We start from the raw sequence: 21198 nt of genomic DNA, 5'->3' as shown, positions 1-21198 counted from the left end.
TGTATGTCTTTCTCTATATCCCCCCCAACACCTATCTGTCCTTAACTTGTTTTTCTATTCTATTTTTGACCGTGATGTATTTTTTTCTTGTGTGCTTAAATTATTTGTCTTATTGTGCGTCATGTTCGGGGATTATTTTATTTTGGACAAACAAGAGAGTCATTCATCCAGGATGATCGCTGGTTATATTTGCCAACAATTAATGGTTAAATCTAAAACGAGACTGATTTGATCAAGAGTCACTTAATTATTCTCCCCCCCCCCCCCAACAGTTAAATATAGGCTGGTGTTGGTTGCATGGTAATCAGACCCATGGTCTGTGGTTAGCTCGAGCTCACCGGCCAGCTTTAATGTTCCGACCGACCCACATCAAAGAGAGTCCCACCAGGCTGCCAAAATCACACACCCTCCACAGCCTGACCCGCTCCCTCGCTCTGTATGTGTGTGTGTGTGTGTGTGTGTGTGAGAGAGAGAGAGAGAGAGAGGCAGGGGAAGGTGACTGCGAAAGTTTTGCTCTGTGCGTCCTCTGGTAGCGATTAAGATGATGGTTAAGAGTCCCTGCCACAGAACCCTCTCTCTCTCTCTCTCTCCCTCCCTCCCTCCCTCTCCCAGGAACACACGCTTACACATGACAACTCACATGCAAACACATGCAGTCACTGTCTCACTCACTTGATCAATGGCGCACAACCACACAAAACACACTCCAACATGTGCGCACACACACACACACACACACACACACACACACACATTCGTGTGGTGTGTAACAGTCAGGGTCAGTCAGAGGGCAGACGCTGTGCTGATGTATTGAGAGAGCTCGTCTGGGAATGTCTTCAGTGTGGAAACACATTCCCTGTATACACATGCACGCGCACACACACACACACACACACAAACACACACCACAGATCTAAGCGACTAGAAGGGAAAAGAAGTGAAGAAAAAAAACACACTGATGAGGCCCAGATGATCAGCCCCCCTCACCCCCCCACCCCACCTTTTCTCTTTCTTCACCCACTCTCTACCCTCATTCCTTCCTCTTTTTTTCCCCCCCTTCGCTCTGTTCATTGTCTCTCATTTTTCTACTGTCCTATCAAGCTACAGGTGCAGTGCCCCCTAGAGGTTATATTAAGCTGGTGGTTTAGTCATAGCATAGTTCTGATCAGACACTGGCTGTGCAGCTGTGACCGTGTCCCCCCTCAAAATTCGACTGTTTGATTGCAAAACATCACATGAAGTGGTAGCAGCTTGATTATTCTCCTACATGATAATCACCATGTGCATATTGCCGCACACTCTTAGAAGTAGCGGTGAATTCATTTTTAAAAATGCATTTGTTTTATCAGAAGTGCATTTTTTCCACATCCATATTTTTTTGGTTTTGTTGCCCATGCTTTTCTCACATCTCTGCGAAACGCGCTTTTTCAATTTGTGCCATTTGCTCTTTCATGGCATCGAATACAAGTAAAAAAAAAAAATAGAGGAAAGACAAAGCAGTGTGTGATGAAGGACTTTCAGACCTGTTTACATCCATGCACGGACACTCTATCCTTCCTCTTTCCCTCAATATGAAGGTGGGCTGAATTAAAATACAAAGATAGATGTCGCAGCAGCGGCAGTGAAAACTGCAATTTCTGCAGTCCAGGCTCTCCTGGCTGACAGGAGATATTTCATCCCCGTTGTCACCGACATATTAATAAAACATCAGGAGCAGAGTGCAGCCCTAGTCTCTCCCTATTTCACACACACACACACACACACACATGTACGAGGAGGAGGGATACATACACCTTGACATTGACTGTGTACACAGCACACACACACACACACAAATAGAAAAATCCAACAGTGCTCATGCGTACAAACACAATTCTCAATCACATGCCAGTTTCTGCCATGAAAATTTCATGCTGGATATAATGTCCACTTAATGTGTTGGTGCTTAAAGTAGCGGCGCCAGTGCTTAGTCTATGTGTCTGTCTGTGACGCTGTGTGCGTGTGTGTGTGAGTGGGTGCACCTCTCCGTATGTGAAAGGGTTAATCATATCATGTTTCATGGGGGGGGGGGGGGTTTCACAGAGCGCTTGTGCTCGTCATACAATGGCCAAAGTGATTGTATGCAAATGGAGGCTGACCTTCGGTGCACCCTTTGCCTGATTTCTATGAAAATGACTCTTGCGCGAGTGCATGTGTGCATGTTGTAAAATGTGTTTATTAAGGCAGCGGTGCAGGATTGATGAGCGCTGCTCTTTTCACACGCGCTCGCACGAACGCGTGCGTGTGCGCGTGCACGCACACCAGTTTCATTTGTTGGCAGAGCGAAGGGTTTTGTGGTGAAAAAGACCCCGCTGCCCCCCTTCCTCCATTTAGAAGACATGCAATTTTTAACAGTTTTGGTCTGTGTGTGTGTGTGTGTGTGTGTGTGTCTGTGTGTGTGTGTGAGCAAGAGAGAGACTGTGAATATGATACTGTGTGTGTATGCTTTGACACCTATGTGCAAGTGTTTCTGTTTGATTTTTGCATTTGTGTGCGCCTGCCATGAGATGGAACAAGGTAGTGTGTGTGTGTCTGTGTGTGTGTGTGTGTGTGTGTGTGTGTGTGTGTGTGTGTGTGTGTGTGTGTGTGTGTGTGTGTGCATGTGTGTGTGTGTCTGGTTATCTGGCCTCTCTCAGACTGCTCAAAATTCATTACAAAGTGACATCAGCCCAGCCGGAGACAAATGATGGCTGGATGAAAGGGATCGCTGGGGCTCGGCTAGGATTAGTGTTAGCTTGTGCTGGCGACACATATATACACACACATACACACTTGTACAAATACTCTCTCTCTCTCGCATGCACACGCACACACACACACACACACACAGTCTTTAATCCACTGGCAGAACACTGCAGATACACAGAATTATCAAACAAGGGGTTGAACTCTCGGAGATGGGCAAGCTAATCTGCTAATAGTACAGAGCTGCATGTGCATGTGTTGATTTGTGTGTTTGTGCTTGCACACACACACATTTAGAAAACTACACAATATCTACATATATTTACACATTGATACATAGACTCATTATTGCACACTATTTATAGTGCATATTTATATAGCGAGCAGAACGTGTGATGTAGGCTGTACAATAATGTTAGGTAGCTTTTTCATAAATGACATTTTTACATTACAACGACATCATTACTGTTTCCTGTTGATGATAGAACGGGGGAGGTTTTAACATTTATTTCCAAGAAAATCTTTAGGCTAATAATTCTAGTTTTTGAAAAGCACCTTCTGAAGAAGAAGAAGCGACAACAACAACAAAAAAAACGACTGAGATAGTTTCCCACGGGGACGTATTTAGTTTTCGCACAACTGCCCTGCTTTCACGCCATGGGCGTATTACGTTTCACCCTCCAGAATTGGCACGGCGGGGGGGCTATTTTCAACAAAACATTTGTTCAAGTCAACAGAAGCATTATTTGCTGGTGCGATTCACTGTCCAGCAGGATAAAGTTGACGATTTGTGTGTGTGTGTGTGTGGGGGGGGGATAAAGAGGGTTATGAGGATTAACTGTACATGTACAAACAGGAATATTGTCAAACTGGCTCTAATGTGACACAGCTATATCTGACAAAAACATCTGCTCTCATTCTCAACTTAAGCATAATGGGAGTTTTTTTAACGTCGGTCGCTCGCCGGCACATTTCTATGTATCTCAGGAGCATTATGGGTAACGTAGTATTTTTTTGTTTCTATTCTGTGCATTTTCAGAAGAGACTGCTGACGATGGTGAGAGACCTCCTCGCTCCTCCTCCAGGCACGGACTCAACCTCGCTGAGCGAGAGGTGACTGACAGCCGGAGAGCTGACCGTAAGTCTCCACACATACACGACACCTATGAACCATAAGCATCCTTTCTTTTCAGAGCTGCATCTCTTTCTTTCTTTCTTTCTTTCCTTCCCTCTCTCGCTCAGATTCAGCTAACATGTGTGTGTAACATGTGAAGGCTGCTGACTAGCCTCCATGTGACCTGCTTTAATCGTTTCCATCTGACAGAAAAAGAGAATGAGAGAGAGACAGTGGGAGAGAAGGAAAGAGGAAAAAACCAGAGAGAGAAAGAGAGAGGGATAAGTTGAGTGTTGTGGATATTACCAGGCAATGTCCAGGCCCCAGATTATTTTTTAATCAAATCAGTTTGCGTGCTTGTAATTTATAAGCGCCTTGCATTAATCTTTTCTCGTTCTTGTGCCCTCTCCGATGACATATTAATTTTTCATAAGCACAGGATTAGATGGGGGGGGGGTCTGTGTATATGTTTTTCTAATATTGCACCACATCCCAGCAACCTTTAAATTAGTTTTTTTTTTCCGCCTGTCCCTTCATTTTTCTTTGTCCCCTGTTTTTTTCTCTTAATTGTTGTCCAATCTGTGACCCCCATCACCGGGCATTACAGTGGCATGGACAAAAAAAAAAGAGATGAGGGAGAAGAAATTGTTTATTTGTTTGAGAGAATGGCAACGTTGTAAGCAGAGGAGGGGGCAACAATCTGTACAAGACAAGGCTGGGTGTTTTTTTTTTTGTTTTTTTTTGTTATTTTGGGCCGAGGAAGCGAGCACATAATGCCTCTGCTGCCAGGCTGTGGTTGGGATAGCCCTGGCTTTGTTAGATTTGATTTACCCAAATAAGAATTCATATGATCTTTTTATGTATGAGATGGAAATCCACGGCTGGGGATGAATATTGCATGGGGTCTCTCTCTCTCGTCACTGTTTTCTCTGTCATTGCATGGGCTTTTCTCTCTCTCTCTCTGTCTCTCGCTGTCCCCCCCTCCACCCCCCATACTAATATCTCCCCGCCTCTTTCTGTTTTTACCCCCCCCCACACACACACCCATTCTAACCCCAACTCTCACACACACACACACACCTTTCAACTCCAACCCTCTATCCATCTCAAGCACCCCCCCCCCCACCCACACACCCACACACACACACACACACCACCACACCTCCTCTTCCTACCATGCCATACCTAGCTCCATAATGTGAGGCTCAATGAGGCAGAAGGAGAGCTGAGTGAGGCTGGGGCCTATTAGTTTAGCTAGTCATCTATCTTTCAGCTCTATCTCTCTGACAGGCCTGTCTGACGGACTGGCGGGGAACCACCATCCATGCATTTACTGCCGCATATTACCACCAGTGTCATTTAACACCACCGTGCACATGCAAAAAAAAAAAAAGAAAAAACTTTAAAGTGTGCTTGCGTATGTATGTGTTCCCGAGTGTAGTTTATCAGATGTCAGACATAGTATGCCTATTTTTTTTTTTTTTTTAGAATATAATTTGTTCGAGGAACCACCTCGGGGTCGGCGAGGATTCCTGATACTACTGTTGTCAATGGTGTTTTATTTTGCATTTGGTTTAAAGGCAGTTTGAAAAAGTCAAATGCAAAAAAGGGGGGTACTCTGGTGTGTCAGTATCATCAGAGGCAAGGGCCTTCATTTTCTCTTCTTCCAGCTTAATCTGGTAAGATTTAGCATCTCTTTCCTCAGCCCCAAATCTCTGGCAGCCTTGAAATGTTCCAATCTATGTGTGTGTGTGTGTGTGTGTGTGTGTATATCTCTAGGGAAGGGATTACAGTGTGACCAAGTGAGCAGTATGTTTGCACACTTCATCTCCAAGACCAAGATCCCTTAAACAAAGAGGGGCAGATAGATAGAGAGAGGAAGAGAGAGACAGAGGTGAAAGAGAGATGAGGGGGAGGGGGAAGGAAAGGCCAAAGGATTTTTTTTTTCCACCCCCCTTTCCTTCATTTACAATGTCTTTTTTAATCCCATGTTACTTTAGATTAATTATAATCCATGTTACATGTCCATGCAAATGCCTCCTATGTGGATTACTTCCGCATAGCTTTGTGTGTGTGTGTGCACTGTAGATGCCGCATGTCACCACCATGGCTCAGGGGCTAAAGCTAAACAATGGCCCTGTCTTTGAAATGAGCTTGTGAGTCAGCCTCACAGATCTCTATCACCTTTGAAATAGCAAAATGAAAAAAAAACAAAACACTCATTTATGGAAGAGCATGCAAACAAAATGAGATGTTAAATATTCCATATTAGCTTGTTCACATTCATAATGTTTCCCTTCTCTTTCTATTTGCATACATCTCACAAATTTGCCCAATATGAGATGAGAGTTTTGCTTCTTTCTTTTCCCTAGGATGAGATTAAAATACATTAAACATATTAGCATTTTTAATTATGAGCCTGCAGCAATGCCTTTGTGCACGCATGTGTTTTTAGCGTAATGACAGCTTGTTGAATGTCTCGGGCGATTTGTCAAATGTGACAAGGCCACGCTCGTATTTATCTCTCATGAGTATACAAGCGGGAGACGGAGGAGGGAGGAAGGAAGGGTTGTCATTAAAAAATCAAAAACTACAAGGCAGCTGTTGTTTTACAGTCTTCCTCTCTTCCTCTCTCCGTCTAACTTGTCTACCTCTCTCCATCCTATTCCATTCCTCCAGTTTCTCTTTCTCTCAAGGCCTCTCTCAAAGCAGACACACCCAACTCTGTCACGGTTGTAACTCTGTTTGTAGTCACACTCTCAGCTGAATGAAGCTCCCTTTCTAAGGTGTAGGATATAAATACAGTGACATGCTTCAGGATGAACTCCACTATTCAGCACAAACGGGAACTGTTGTAAATTTCCCCGTCACCATGGCTACTCCCAAATAAAACACACTCACAAGTCCATTTCTTTTTTTTGTGTGAACATCATCATCTTGAGTTGATTTATTTTTTTGCACATAACACCACACTTTAAAAATCTGTGGAGACAGAAGCACTGCAACTCCAGTCAAAGATTGCATATGAAACACACTCGGTACATAACATTTGTTGCATAATCAACAAAACATTGGCGTTGCATGTGATCCTTAAGTCTGCATCGATGGACACTCACTGTAGCAAGGTTTTATAACCCACTTCCACTCCCTGATAATTGGTTTGGGATGGCACTTAAAGTGGTGGACCTTGTCCATGATCGCAAAAAACGTAGTGGAAGTGGGTAGGAAGAGGTTTGTAGGGGGGTGGACTGAAAAATCTCCTCTCTGTATCTCACTGTCTCTCTCTCTCTCTCTCTCTCTGTCTCGCTATACCTCCCTCCGGCTAGATCTGGACCTGCTGAGTGCTTCAGTGGGAGTTTGGGGTTCAGAGTGTGTTGCTGTAATGTTATCAGGTGACCGGGGGTCAGCCTAATGCGTAACCTCAGAGCACCAGGCCAGTAAATCATGCCGGCCGGCCCACCCTGGCCTGTTTTGGCCAGCTCTCCTTTCTAGATTTACTGCTCCGTAACCTTAGCCAGTCTGCCACAGCTCAGGACAGCTAAATTGAATACTAAATCCAAGCTGCTGCCACCCAGCCTGCTCCCTCTTAATTGACAGTCCCCCACCAACACCACCACCACTACCACTACCACTCTCTGCTCTGTATTTGTGGGTGTTTTTTTATTTTTTATTTTCATGAAATGAAATGTCAGGAATGAAATCTACTTGTTTTGCCGCTTGTACAAGAGAGAGAGAGAGAGAAAAAAACCCAGAAAAGGATTGTATTAGGTACAGTGTGATTATTTTTGAAAGCCCGCTCCCAAGACTTCATCAACGATGAGGTAGTTAATTTCATTTGAAGTCGTCGTCTGAGAGATATAAGGATTCAATTATGTGTGTTTGTGTGGAAACATATATATATATATGCGCGGGGTGCAGTTTGCACAAAATGTGTCGCCCTTTCCGACACAAAAATGGCAGATTCAAAAATAGATAGACGGGAAAAGCATTAGCTACAATGTCGGTCCGTTTTGCCTTTTGAGGAACAATATGAGACAGAAATATCCTGAGGTGTTTCTGTGTCCTCTGTGTTTTTTTTTCCTTATTCTTCCCCCTCTGTCTCCATGCCTCTCCCTCCATTGTGCTGTACTTCTCTCCATTTGAGCGCCCACATGCATGTATATATGTGCGCGTATGCGGCGGCTCCCTAAGCATCATTGACAGTCGCAAATAAAGATGGGTGGTGAGTGTGCCGCTTTCTTCCCCTGCAATGCAAAAGGGGTTGAATGTCATAAATCACCTTTTGATTTATCTAATCAAGCAAGGTCCTGCTGCATGCAGACATTTGTCATTGGTGGAGTGGGGTTGGTGGTGTCAGGTTTATTCTGCCCCTCCGCTTCACTGGGCTGCAGCTGGTGGAGCCCACATAAGTTTCGAGGGATGGAAGAGGGGGGGAGTAAAAAAAAAAAAAAAAAAAAAGGACACAGTCATTAAGTGTCGGGTGCAGACTCAGAGACAAAGGAAAATGAAAGTCTACTGAGCTGTCTTGTTCTCAGTCCTGCTCTCTCCCATTATGTATCTGTAATTATTTCACTTATTAAGGGCCAAGAGTATGACTTTGGTTCGAAACTGCAGGTAGTTTGATATTTTAATTTTTCCCTCTTAACTTTTTATGTCGCGATTGGATTGTGCGAGCTATTGTGTGTATTTGTGTTGCAGGCGATTATATCCTTGTAAAAATCTCTACAATTTTGAATGCAATTAAATGCCCCCAAAAATAGCTTTATTATTCCCGCGCAGGATTTGCCTTTTAAAGGGTTCACGGAGTAGAATTGCGCTCTCAACATTCAGGGCTAACCAACTGTTCTTCTACTTCTGGGTGTTTTAAGTGCCGGTAAAAGCACCAGGTCGAAGACGACTCTGCACCAGAAGGACATATCTCCATGTTGCACACACACGTAAACCACAACACACACACACACACACACACACACACACACACTACGCAAATACACTTACATTCAAAATGACAGTAATCAATGGTGATGTGTGGGCTCTTTCCCAGCCACATTGTAAATGTATTTGCAAGTCTCTTGTCCGACAATCGCCTCATCTCCTTTTGCAGGGATGTAATTTAGTTGCAAATTGAGTGGAAGATGGAGGCAAAAATTGAAAGTTGAAATTAGAAATGGTCATAATAAATTTGGGAGGCGGGCGCAGGCTTCGGGAAAAAGGTCAGGTGATATGACAGGTGCTTGCAGCCTGGACCAATCTGAGCAGCGGTGTATCAGTTGTGCTGTCATAGAGGTCCGCGATGCACACGCACACATATATATGCACATAGACACCCACCCGAGCCCTGCAGGGGCCATCACAGGCAGAGGAAGACGAGATTACCTCGCTTTTTTGAGCTGCAGAGCAATTCTCGGATGTTCTTGGAAATTCACATTGTGATCATGTGCCCCACCCCCCTACACACACACACACTTTCTTTCTTCCTTTCTTGCCCCCCCTCCCTCCCTCTCCCTTGTCACTTTCCTTGACAGGCCAATATTTCAGGCTCCAGATATAGGGGATTACAAATAAAATAAGTGGAACGCCTACTTAATGCAACAGAATTAAAATGCATGAACAGGCCAGAGGAATTGATATGCACCCAATACAAACACAAGCCATGAAATAATATGAAATACAAAATGTTTTTTTCAACACCCCCCCCTCTCCATGTATCGGTGCTTTGATTTCCCTTTTTTTCTATTTGTGCATCTAGCGTGAAGCGTTGATTCGCAAGAGTGAGGCTCGCATATTGCCTTCAGTGACCAGACAAGGGAGGGGAGGCAAGAAAAGGGGGCGGGTGGAGGGGGGTTGTGATGGCTTAGGGAGAGAGGGAGGAAGAGAGCAAGCGAGCAGGAGGGAAACGGGGAGTGAGAGTTGCTGTTGTTGTGTCTTTGTGTGGGTAAATTGCAGTGGCAGGAGTACAGCACAGCCCGCATGGCTTGTATCTTAGGATGAAGCTAATGAAAGATTTATCAGCGGCTGCAGCATTTATACAACCAGAGGCTGATCTCTCCACATTGAGCCCTGCTGTTAACGTCACACACGCTTACACACACGAACGTGCACATACAAATAGACACACACACACACACACTACGCGTAGTGTTGCTACTGTACCACCAGCCGTGACCAAGCCCCGAAAATTTAGCATCTTGTACAGACAGAGGAGTTGTTGAGGCAGCTGGGGAAATGTATATGAACTAATGAAGTGTATAATATTACCATAACATTTAATGTATGTCGTGCTGTGATAATGAGCCTGCCTGAGTTTTCTCCATTTCACATTTCCTCAGGGCAAAAACACATCATTGTTCATGAATGTGAATAATACAGTCTGTTCTTGTATCTATGCTTATGTTGTCTTGTCATCAAATCTTTTTTTTTCATTATCAACTCTGTCCCACTGAATGTTAATTTGGTTCACTTGTTAGCCACTATTATGTGTTTGCCAGTCTTCTTTTGACCACTTTCTTGTCTAAAATATAAGATATTTAAATGTATTATTTATTAATACCAGTTCTGTACATTTCATATATATATATATATATATATAATTGTTCATAGGGTTCAATCAGTTGTTTCATATTCAAATCGTGAATTAAGATGTGTTTTAAAAAACATTGAAGCCTACATTACACAAATGCAGACCCTAATAGAAATAATAACTGATTAATTCATGAGAAAGTATTAATTTTTAATGCTTTTATTCTCCATCTGTCTTCTCCCGCTCTCTCTCTCCCCTTTTACCACCTGCCAGGAGTGATTGCCATGTCCAATGAGGTTACCGGACCGAATGCTATGGTTAAACATTCCCTGCCACCTGATCGACAAATTGAAAGCCCGCCCAAACGGCCCAAGTCTGCGGAGGGGAAGACATCTGCCAATGAGCAGGTACAGGTTTATAGTACATTAAAGATAAATCGCCTTGCAAACATTTTTTTGAAAGTGTTATTGGTGTCGTTCCAAACGACACAAGCAAATGTCAAGTTGCACCGGAGGGTTTTATTATGAACCTCCAACAGTTTTTGACCTCGCAAAAGAACAAGTGTATAGGTTTTGCTGCTTAGTGTGCATATATTTACCATGGACACCTGACAGTTCATTTGTCAAAATGCATGTTGGAATTTGAAGGAACTGAAGGCTAATAGCTAATGAGGTGAGTTCTTCATAAGCGTTAATTAAATCCCACCTTTGCTGTCACTGTGGGATGAGCTAATGTGAAGAATTGTAAGATGCAGAAATGCTAAGCTAAGCATTAAGCAAGTGCTGAAGCCAGCTTTCCATCAAAGAGTTAAATGCAGCCCAACGTTCCCTCCCTGACAGAGCTTTTTAGCATCAAGCACAGGAGGTCGGTCTTTGTGTTCTTAAGTGGAACACCTGCACTAGCCTTAAGGCTCCCTCCCGTGCTTCGTTTCCCCCTTTTTGCATCTCTTTAAATTATATGTGTTTTTAAATTAGATTATGAAGTATTAGCTTGTCTGGTTCTGGGCCCTGCAAGGAGGGAGGACTTAGTCATTTCAGAAATGGATTCTATTAAGACAGGTGGTGGGGAGGCAGCTATGTTCAGAGTACTCCCTGTAATGAGGGCAAGATGTAGCTTGGGAGAGTACACACCTTTGTCATCTGTAATCTCCTGATTAGAAATTCTGGGCAATCGTGTTTTCTGTTAATAAAATTGTATGAGTTGAGACTTAAGTGAATTACATGAAACATGGTTGATCACCATTTTCTGTTTAAAGGTGGGCATGGGGGGTAGGTGGGGAAGGGTGAATGGCCAGTGAGGAATGGGGAAAACTCTGTAAAGATTCAATTTATTTTTCAAATTATGTGGTCATTTTCACCCATAATGGTTCAGCAGAGATGATTCTTGGACATATTTATCAAACCCTTGTCTGTGGTTTTTTTTTTTTTAAAGTGTGGTCATTTCTTTTGTGGATATCTGTCTATACTAATATCTGTATAGAGCAAGAATGATACCCATTAAGAATTTCAACTTGGTTAATAGAATCACAAATGATGTACCTTTTTTATCATTGTAGCTCCATTACATGTCAGATATTTATTATACCATATTGTTTTTTCTCTCATTTAAAGCTGCAGCAGTGTCCATATTGCAACTATAGCAGTAAAGATGCCAATCGTATGCAGCTCCATGTGATGTCACAGCATTCCATGCAGCCGGTTATCCGTTGCCCACTGTGCCAGGATGTTCTGAGCAACAAGATTCACCTGCAGCTGCATCTCACACACCTTCACAGTGTGGCTCCAGATTGTGTGGAAAAGCTTATTCTCACTGTATGTAAAAGTTATGATTATAAACAAATATCATTTTGGATATGTGTGTGCATGATCTTGCTTGACAAAGCATATGTTGTGAAATAATTGTTTTGTTCTTGATAGGTTATTGGACCTGAAACAGCAACACCAAATAATGTAATGCATCCCCATACTGGACAAGACAAAGGTCCGTCTCCATTGGATTCCTCTACCTCTCTTACTGATAGGTGTGGAAAATCTCAAGGTGAGCAGGATCTGAATACAGTGCTCTCTGTAATTAATTGCTGGCCAAGTCACATTATTTTCATCTAACAGGAAGCAGATAATTATGTAGTATATTGTACTTCATACTGTATATCTCTTTTTAGGAAACATCTCAAAGGATGAGCCGACCAATCAAGACAAGAATGAATTGGACCTGCACGGTGAGGAACTCAAGCCCCCAAAGGAGGCCTCAGAGGCCCCAGAGTGGAAGCGAGCCAGTGGATTAGGACAAGATAGCAAGTCCCCTGATACCCTACAAGACCATCTCAGTGAGCTCCAAAGACTCCAGCAGCAACAACAGCAGCTCTCAGTATCTGATCGTCATGTCTATAAGTATCGTTGCAACCACTGCAGCCTGGCCTTCAAGACAATGCAGAAGCTTCAGATACATTCCCAGTACCATGCCATCAGAGCAGCCACAATGTGCAGCCTTTGCCAGCGCAGCTTCAGGACATTCCTGGCCCTCAGGAAGCATTTGGAAAATGGTCATCCTGAACTTAGTGAGGCTGAAGTGCAGCAATTAATAGGAAATCTCCCAATGAATGGAGATATAACTGAGAGTGAGGCCAGGGCCCTGGAAGAAGCCCAGGCTTTTGAACATGACTTAGACAAAGATGATGAAATTGACCAGGAAGAGAAGCCTAGTCCTACAGGAAGTGACAGTAGCTCCCTGCTTGATGACATGGGAGCAGAACCAAAACGAACCCTACCATTTAGAAAAGGGCCCAATTTTACGATGGAGAAATTTTTGGATCCTTCCAGGCCTTACAAGTGCACAGTATGCAAGGAGTCCTTCACCCAAAAGAACATCTTACTTGTTCACTATAATTCGGTGTCCCACCTGCATAAATTAAAGAAGGTTCTTCAAGAAGCTTCAAGCCCAGTCCCCCAAGAGACAAGCAACAGCACTGACAACAAACCATTCAAATGTAACGTTTGCAATGTTGCCTACAGCCAAAGTTCCACTCTTGAAATTCACATGAGGTCAGTACTCCACCAGACCAAAGCAAGAACAGCCAAACCTGAAAGCAGCAGCAGCAGCATCTCTGTTGCTAGTGGTCCAGTAGCTGCAAGAAGTCCTGCACCAAGTGCACACGGGAGCAACAGCAACTCTGATACTGCTAGAAGTGCAACACCCTCTGCTAACAAAGAAAACACTGTGGATCCCAAAGAAGCTAACAGCAGCAACAATAGTAAACAAACAACTACTACTGACCATGTGTCCGCACAAGCAAGCAGCCACCAGTCAGCTCAGTCCGCAGCTCAACTGCAACTGCAGCTTCAACATGAACTCCAGCAACAAGCTGCGTTCTTCCAGCCTCAGTTTCTTAATCCAGCTTTTTTCCCCCATTTTCCTATGACCCCAGAAGCACTGCTACAATTTCAACAGCCCCAGTTCCTTTTCCCCTTTTACATCCCTGGAGCTGAGTTCAACCTTAGCCCAGAGCTTGCTCTGCACTCAGCAGCAGCTTTTGGAATGCCTGGCCTTACTGGATCATTTCTCGAAGACTTGAAGCAGCAGATGCAACAGCAGCACCAGCTGCAGCAGGCTCAGGCACAGCAACAGGCTCAACAACAACAGCAGCAGCAACAACAGCAAGCTGTTCAATCACAAATTCAGCATCAGAAAAATCAGCAACTGCAGAACCACAAACCCAAAATTGAGTCAAACACCATCTCAGTTTCAGACATCCAAATGTCAAGAGAGGCAGAGGATGCTGTAGAAAAACAAGAAAACAGAGCAAAGATGGAAAATGGAGGCGATGCAGGAAATGATGGAGGAAAAGACAAAGATTCTAAAAAGTCAAAGTTCTCAGAACCATTGGTTCCACCTCCACGCATTGTGTCAGGAGCCAGGGGCAATGCAGCCAAAGCATTGCTAGAGAATTTTGGTTTTGAATTAGTCATTCAGTACAATGAAAACAGACAAAAAAACCAAAAGAAAAACAAAGAAGGAGTTGAACAAAATGAACTGAATACTGATAAACTTGAGTGTGGAATGTGTGGGAAGCTCTTCTCCAATATGCTTATTCTGAAAAGCCACCAGGAACATGTGCACAGTCACTTCTTTCCATATGTGGAGCTTGAAAAGTTTGCCCAGCAGTACAGAGAGGCTTATGACAAACTCTATCCAATAAACCCTGCTTCACCTGAGCCTCCACCACCGCAACCGCCTCCTCCTCCTCCACCGCCACCTCCTGCTCCTGCCCCAGTGACGGCTCCTCAGCCTCCTTCTACATCAATGACCAAGCCCCAAACCCCAGCGGCTTCACCGGTTCCTGTTCATCATCAGACTCCACACCAACCATCCCACCAGACACCACCATCCCAACCACCACCCCCTCCTCCACCACCCTCTGCCCCCCCTCCACCTCCCCAAGTGCAACTGTCTGTTCCCTTAGATCTGCCCCTTTTCCCACCTCTAATGATGCAGTCTGTCCAGCACCCAGGCCTGCCACCTCAGTTGGCCCTCCAACTGCCTAATATGGACTCTCTTTCCACAGACCTTACACAGCTCTGTCAGCAACAATTGGGTCTCGATCCAAACTTTCTCCGTCAGTCTCAATTTAAGCGACCTCGTACTCGAATCACTGACGACCAGCTTAAGATCCTGCGTGCCAATTTTGACATCAACAATTCCCCCAATGAAGAGCAAATTCAAGAGATGTCAGAGAAGTCTGGTTTACCCCAAAAAGTCATAAAGCACTGGTTCCGTAACACCCTCTTCAAAGAAAGGCAGCGGAGTAAAGACTCTCCCTACAATTTTAATATTCCTCCTATTACTACATTGGAAGATATTCGAATTGAGTCCCAGCTCAGTGCCCATGACTCTTACAGAACTGAGTCAGCCCTGAACAAGAGGTCCTCAAGAACGAGATTCACTGATTACCAGTTGAGGGTCCTTCAAGATTTCTTTGACACTAATGCCTATCCAAAGGATGATGAGATCGAGCAGCTTTCCACCGTGCTCAACCTTCCAAGCCGAGTCATTGTAGTGTGGTTCCAGAATGCCCGGCAGAAAGCCCGCAAGACATATGAGAACCAGGCAGACTCGAAAGATAATGAGAAAAAAGAGCTAACCAATGAGCGTTACATCAGAACCAGCAACATGCAGTACCAGTGCAAAAAATGCAACATTGTGTTCCCACGCATCTTTGACCTTATTACTCATCAGAAAAAACTGTGTTATAAAGATGAAGATGAAGAATGCAGCAATGAGTACAGCAACTGTGACGAATACTTAGATTCTTATGAGCATGGTCTAGGTAAGATGAATCAAGTACCTATGGATCTACCTAAACAGTCCCAAACAAGTACTGCCACCAGTTCTGGCTCAAGCTCCCCTGTGATGGCTTCTCCTCGTACCAGCATGGGGAAAACATCTCCCAAGCCAGACATTACCCCGGAGAATGAACTCAAACAAACTGAGACTGCCTCATCACCAGTGATCAAGTCACTACCAGAACCCAGACCATCTAAAGCTTGCACGCCTCAGCCACCACCACAGAAAGCTCCCCAGCCACAAATATCAAGACCGCATTCCCAGCCACAGGCAGCTGCAGTGCCCTCAAGTCCTCTCTCCTTGGCCCTTTCCTCACTAACAAACAGTCTCCCCCACCAAATGCTTCAGTACCAATGTGACCAGTGCAAGATTGCATTCCCTACTTTGGAGCTATGGCAGGAGCACCAGCACATGCATTTTTTGGCTGCCCAAAACCAGTTCCTTCACTCTCAGTTCATTGAAAGGCCTATGGACATGCCCTATATGATATTTGACCCCAACAATCCCTTGATGGCTAGTCAGCTATTATCTGGAGGCCTTTCCCAAATTGCCTCTCAAGGTAGTGCTGGTTTGGCCTCTGCATCAGGCTCTGTATCAATGAAGAGGAAACTAGATGACAAGGAGGAAAGTGCTAATGATAAAGATGGTGGAATGAGTAGTGAAGAGCAACACAGAGATAAACGTTTGAGAACCACCATTACACCAGAACAACTGGAGATTCTCTATGACAAATACTTACTTGACTCTAACCCAACAAGGAAGATGTTGGACCACATTGCACGAGAGGTTGGCTTGAAAAAGAGAGTTGTGCAAGTTTGGTTCCAAAACACTCGTGCAAGAGAGAGAAAAGGGCAGTTTAGAGCTATAGGGCCCTCCCAGACCCACAAAAAGTGCCCCTTTTGCAGAGCCCTGTTTAAGGCTAAATCTGCTCTCGATAGCCACATCCGATCCAGACACTGGCATGAAGCTAAGCAGGCAGGCTTTAGCTTACCACCAAGTCCACTGATGAATCAAGACAATGAAAGAGGAGAAAGCCCAAATAAGTATAGTTACTTTGACTTCCCACAGCTGCCTACCAAGACCGAGCCAAATGAGTATGAACTGCCTACTGCATCCTCTACTCCACTCAAACCATCAGAGACACAATTAAAAAACTTCTTAAGCCCTTCATCCTTAAAAGCTGAAAACTGTGATGAAATTGAAGGGCCCAATATTAATTCAGCAGAAGCTTCATCTTATGATCTCATTAAGATGGACTTCGACGAGACATCATCAATTAACACAGCCATAAGTGATGCAACAACTGGAGATGAGTATAATAACAATGAGGTCGAGAGCCTCACTGCCAATGGAGGTGACAAGCTGAGTGACAGCAAGAGTGGCATGATGCCAAATTCTGATAGTGGCAGTGACCGATTCCAATTCAGCATGGTTAGCCCTGCCCTTAGTTTTTCTGGAAGAGACTGTGACTCTTATATTAGCTCCAGGGATGATGACATGGATGACATCGACAGGAGTGAATCATCAAGCCTTGCTGATCCCAGTTCCCCTAGTCCCTTTGGGTCAGGTAACCCCTTCGGCAAGAGTGGAAAAGGCAGCAATTGTGGAGACAGACCAGGCCACAAACGATTCAGGACGCAGATGAGTAACCTGCAACTTAAAGTCCTTAAAGCCTGTTTTAGTGACTACCGCACTCCTACAATGCAAGAGTGTGAAATGCTGGGCAACGAGATTGGACTCCCAAAGCGTGTTGTCCAGGTGTGGTTCCAGAATGCCCGTGCTAAAGAGAAGAAGTTCAAAATTAACATCGGAAAGCCGTTCATGATAAGTCAAGGCTCACCGGACGGTCCTAGGCCCGAGTGTACCTTGTGTTGTGTAAAGTACACAGCCCGGATGTCCATCCGAGACCATATTTTCTCCAGACAGCACATCGCCAAAGTGCAAGAAACCTTGGGAAACCAGGTTGATAGAGAAAAGGACTACCTAGCACCAACCACTGTCCGTCAGCTCATGGCGCAGCAAGAGCTCGACCGTATGAAGAAAGTTGGAGAGGGACTCAGCCTGCAGCAACAGACTGCATTGGACAACAATAATGCACTTCATGGTCTCAGCCTACCTTCAGGCTACCCAGGGTTATCTGGCCTACCACCTGTGCTGCTTCCTGGGGTCAATGGGCCATCATCACTTCCTGTTTTCCCACCCAACACACCTGGTGAGTTAGTATGACGAATGGTTTAACAAATGTTGATCAAAAAAAAAAAGAAAAAGATAGACTCTAAGCTTTATGAACTGAGCTATATCATGCACTATTTTATTCTATTGTACTACTGGATTTTCTGTATCACAGTGGTGTTTGTCAAAAAGTTTTATTTTTAAACTATTGGTGGGTGTTAGTGCATGTCTATTGTCAGCATCAGACTTGACCTGCTAATTGATAATTCAGATATTTTTCAGATACTTTATCATGGCTTTTGTGTTTGTTGTTCCCCTTATTGTATGTTTGGTATGTTTATATTGTAATACAGTATATTGGCAAAGTGAAATTATCATAATGCGCATGTGACAGTTTTGATCCATAACAAAATCTTGATTAGAGAGATAGTCAGCCAGTGTCAAATTTAGCATCTTTAACTTGCTTTAACTCAAACAGTTTTTTCTTAGTGAATTGGAATTGACGATTTAAATATTGAATATTTCCATATTTATATACCACTGTATTTCAGCTTTAGCGTCTCCCGGTGCTGGCATGCTTGGGTTCCCTACACCAGCCACCCCCTCTCCTGCCATGTCTCTCAGCACTACCCCAACCAAGACTCTTCTGCAGACTCCTCCTCCACCTCCTCCTCCTCCTCCTCCTCCTCCTCCCTCCACACCTTTGGCAGCAGTTAATCATACAGAGCAGCAAGGCAAAGACACAGAGAGAGACAGCAGCAAGAAACAAGGTGATAAGTCAACTCAGATGAAGGTGAAGGAACGAGAGAATGAGAGCGGCTCACCCCCTGAGACCCCTACCATGGCCAAGATAAGGGAGAAACCATCTCCAGCTCAAGGGAAACCAGGAAATGAGACTCCACTGGATGCCGCACAGCTTCAGGCACTTCAAAATGCTCTTGCAGCAAGTGATCCCACTTCTTTCTTTGGGGGGCAGTTCTTGCCCTATTTTCTTCCTGGATTCCCCAACTGCTTCTCTCCCCAACTTCCTAGAGGGGTCCAAACAGGGGGGTACTTCCCACCACTGTGTGGAATGGAGAGCCTGTTTCCATATGGCCCAGCAGCAGTCCCACAAGCTGCCATGGCAACTGGTCTCTCACCAACCGCTCTCCTGCAGCAGTACCAGCAGTCCCTTCAGGATTCACTGCAGAAACAGCAGCAGCAGCAGCAGAAGCAGCAGAGACAACTTGAGCAACAGCAGAAACAACAACAACAGCAGCAGCAGAAACCAACCCCCGTGAAGACACCCCAGCGCATACAGAGCACCACCACCAACTTGTTCAAACCAAAAGATGCTATAGATGCTAAGGATGACACCAACAAAGGCTCTTCAATAGAAAGCACAAAAGAAGAACCCAAAATAGATACCAAAAGTAACATGGATTTATCAGAAGCTTTTATCGTACCATCTGTCAAGCATGAGTTTATATGCAGGAAGTGCCAGATGATTTTTGCTGACGAAGATTCAGTAGTGCGTCATCAGAAGTCCTTCTGTTACTTTGGACATCCTTTTACTGATCCGCAAGAGACAGTGCTTCGAAAGGCAGTGAGCAACTATACTTGTGTTGCCTGCAATGTGGTTGTTAACGGGAATGAAGCACTTGGCCAACACCTTCAGTCGAGCTTGCACAAAGAGAAAACAATCAAACAAGCAATGAGAAATGCCAAAGAGCATACTAGATTATTACCTCACTCTGTCTGCTCCCCTACTCCTAACACCACATCTACCTCGCAGTCTGCAGCTTCTTCTAATAACACCTTTCCTCATCTCTCTCGCTTGTCCATGAAGTCCTGGCCAAATGTCCTGTTCCAGGCCACCACAGCCCGGAAAGCTGCTTCCTCCTCCCCGTCTGCCTCTCCTCCTCCCCCCCTCTCCTCACCGTCAACGGTTACCTCAACTTCCTGCAGCACCTCAGGGGTTCCAACCTCACTACCCACCGAGAGTTGTTCAGATGAGTCTGACAATGAGCTAAGCCAGAAGCTGGATGATTTAGAAAATGCGTTGGAAGTCAAGGCTAAGCCGGCCTCTGGCCTAGACGCGAGCTTCAGTAGTATCAGAATGGATATGTTCAGTGTGTAGGAGTGACAAAAGGATCCCTTGCTCAAAGAAAAAAAATAAGACTTTTTAAACTGCAGTTCCAAAGTCTCTCTTAACCCAAAAAAATTACAGTACCAAATGATTGACTCAGGATTGTTTTTCCCATATTGATATGCTGGCAAGATATTGATTGATTTTTGTTATGGACAGAACTGTTGCAGATGCTTGACTGAGCTTATATTGTATACAAAAACATGGAGTAGGAAAAAATCCCACAGGCTCCCTTGAGGAGCTTGTTTCAAGCCAAAAACTCTCACGATAGCAAATTGCACCTCAGCTGGATTGTTTTCCAAATGCTAGCATGTACTGTATGGGATGACGATCCAGAACCCTCAAAGAGAATCTCTCTTAGTTTAGATAGGTGTAATTCAGTAGCTTTAAATTCTCAGGTCAGAACATAACATTTCTCATTTGTTAAAGCAGCAACAAGCCTGGGTATACTTGGCTTATAACCAAAACATGTCAAGCTTTATCGGACGCATTTCCTTGATGTGTATAGAGTACCAAGAGACAATATTACTGTTACAATGGACGATGTGCATATCCTTTTAGTTTTGCCCTACAAAGACAGTATGGTTTTGCCACTGAGGGAATATAGAATGGTGAAGTAAATGTGTATGATGCCCCCTGTGTTTGCCAGTTTGTATTTCAACAAGCTGTATCTATTTCCCACCCCGTTTTTTCCTTTTTTTTCTTGTAGTATATACTAATCTGTGCCAACTCTTACCTTCTCACTTTTACCTCTGCTCACACCCTTTTCTGAAGAGGTAATAACTCTAGTTTTGATAGACTCTCTCGGATTATGTGAATATAACATTTTTCATTTGTGAATTGCTGTACTGTTACGGTACCTGCTTGTGTCTGGACTATAGTGCACTTATTTTGTTTTTGTTTGACCTTTTTATTATTTGAGTAGGCCATTTGTTAATTTAATAGATTTTTTTTTTTTTTTCCATTTGTATGTATGTATGTTTGTATTTTAATTATTATTTGTGTCTATTGCAGCAGCATATTTGTTACAGGATTGATGCCTAACAATCTAGAGACCTATTTAATTGGTGCATCCATGAAAGCAGTACTGTATACTTGAAAATGTTAAGGTACAAGTTGGTCACAATGTTAAAAAAAAAAAAAAAAATGAAAAAAAAGGTATGATTATTTGCTATACGTTTGAAAATATGCTGCTTTAAA

At 44.0% G+C, this 21198-nt stretch overlaps 1 protein-coding gene across 1 annotated transcript in view; it reads left to right on the top strand.

Annotated features, from left to right (window-relative positions):
• Positions 1–20936, top strand: part of zfhx4 (zinc finger homeobox 4) — a 76928-nt gene extending 55992 nt beyond the window's left edge. The window contains exons 7-12 of the mRNA XM_083901655.1: positions 3764–3862; positions 10632–10771; positions 11975–12169; positions 12275–12395; positions 12520–17910; positions 18422–20936. Coding sequence (XP_083757781.1) covers positions 3764–3862; positions 10632–10771; positions 11975–12169; positions 12275–12395; positions 12520–17910; positions 18422–19989 — 7514 coding nt within the window. The 3' untranslated portion in view covers positions 19990–20936. The remainder of the gene's footprint in view (positions 1–3763; positions 3863–10631; positions 10772–11974; positions 12170–12274; positions 12396–12519; positions 17911–18421) is intronic.
• The last annotated feature ends 262 nt before the right edge of the window (positions 20937–21198 follow it).

Source organism: Microchirus variegatus (genome assembly GCF_963457635.1).
Source record: "Microchirus variegatus genome assembly, chromosome: 15".
NCBI classification, from domain to species: domain Eukaryota; kingdom Metazoa; phylum Chordata; class Actinopteri; order Pleuronectiformes; family Soleidae; genus Microchirus; species Microchirus variegatus.
The sequence above is the reverse complement of the archived record's forward strand: the minus strand, read 5'-3'. Positions and strand labels throughout refer to the sequence as shown.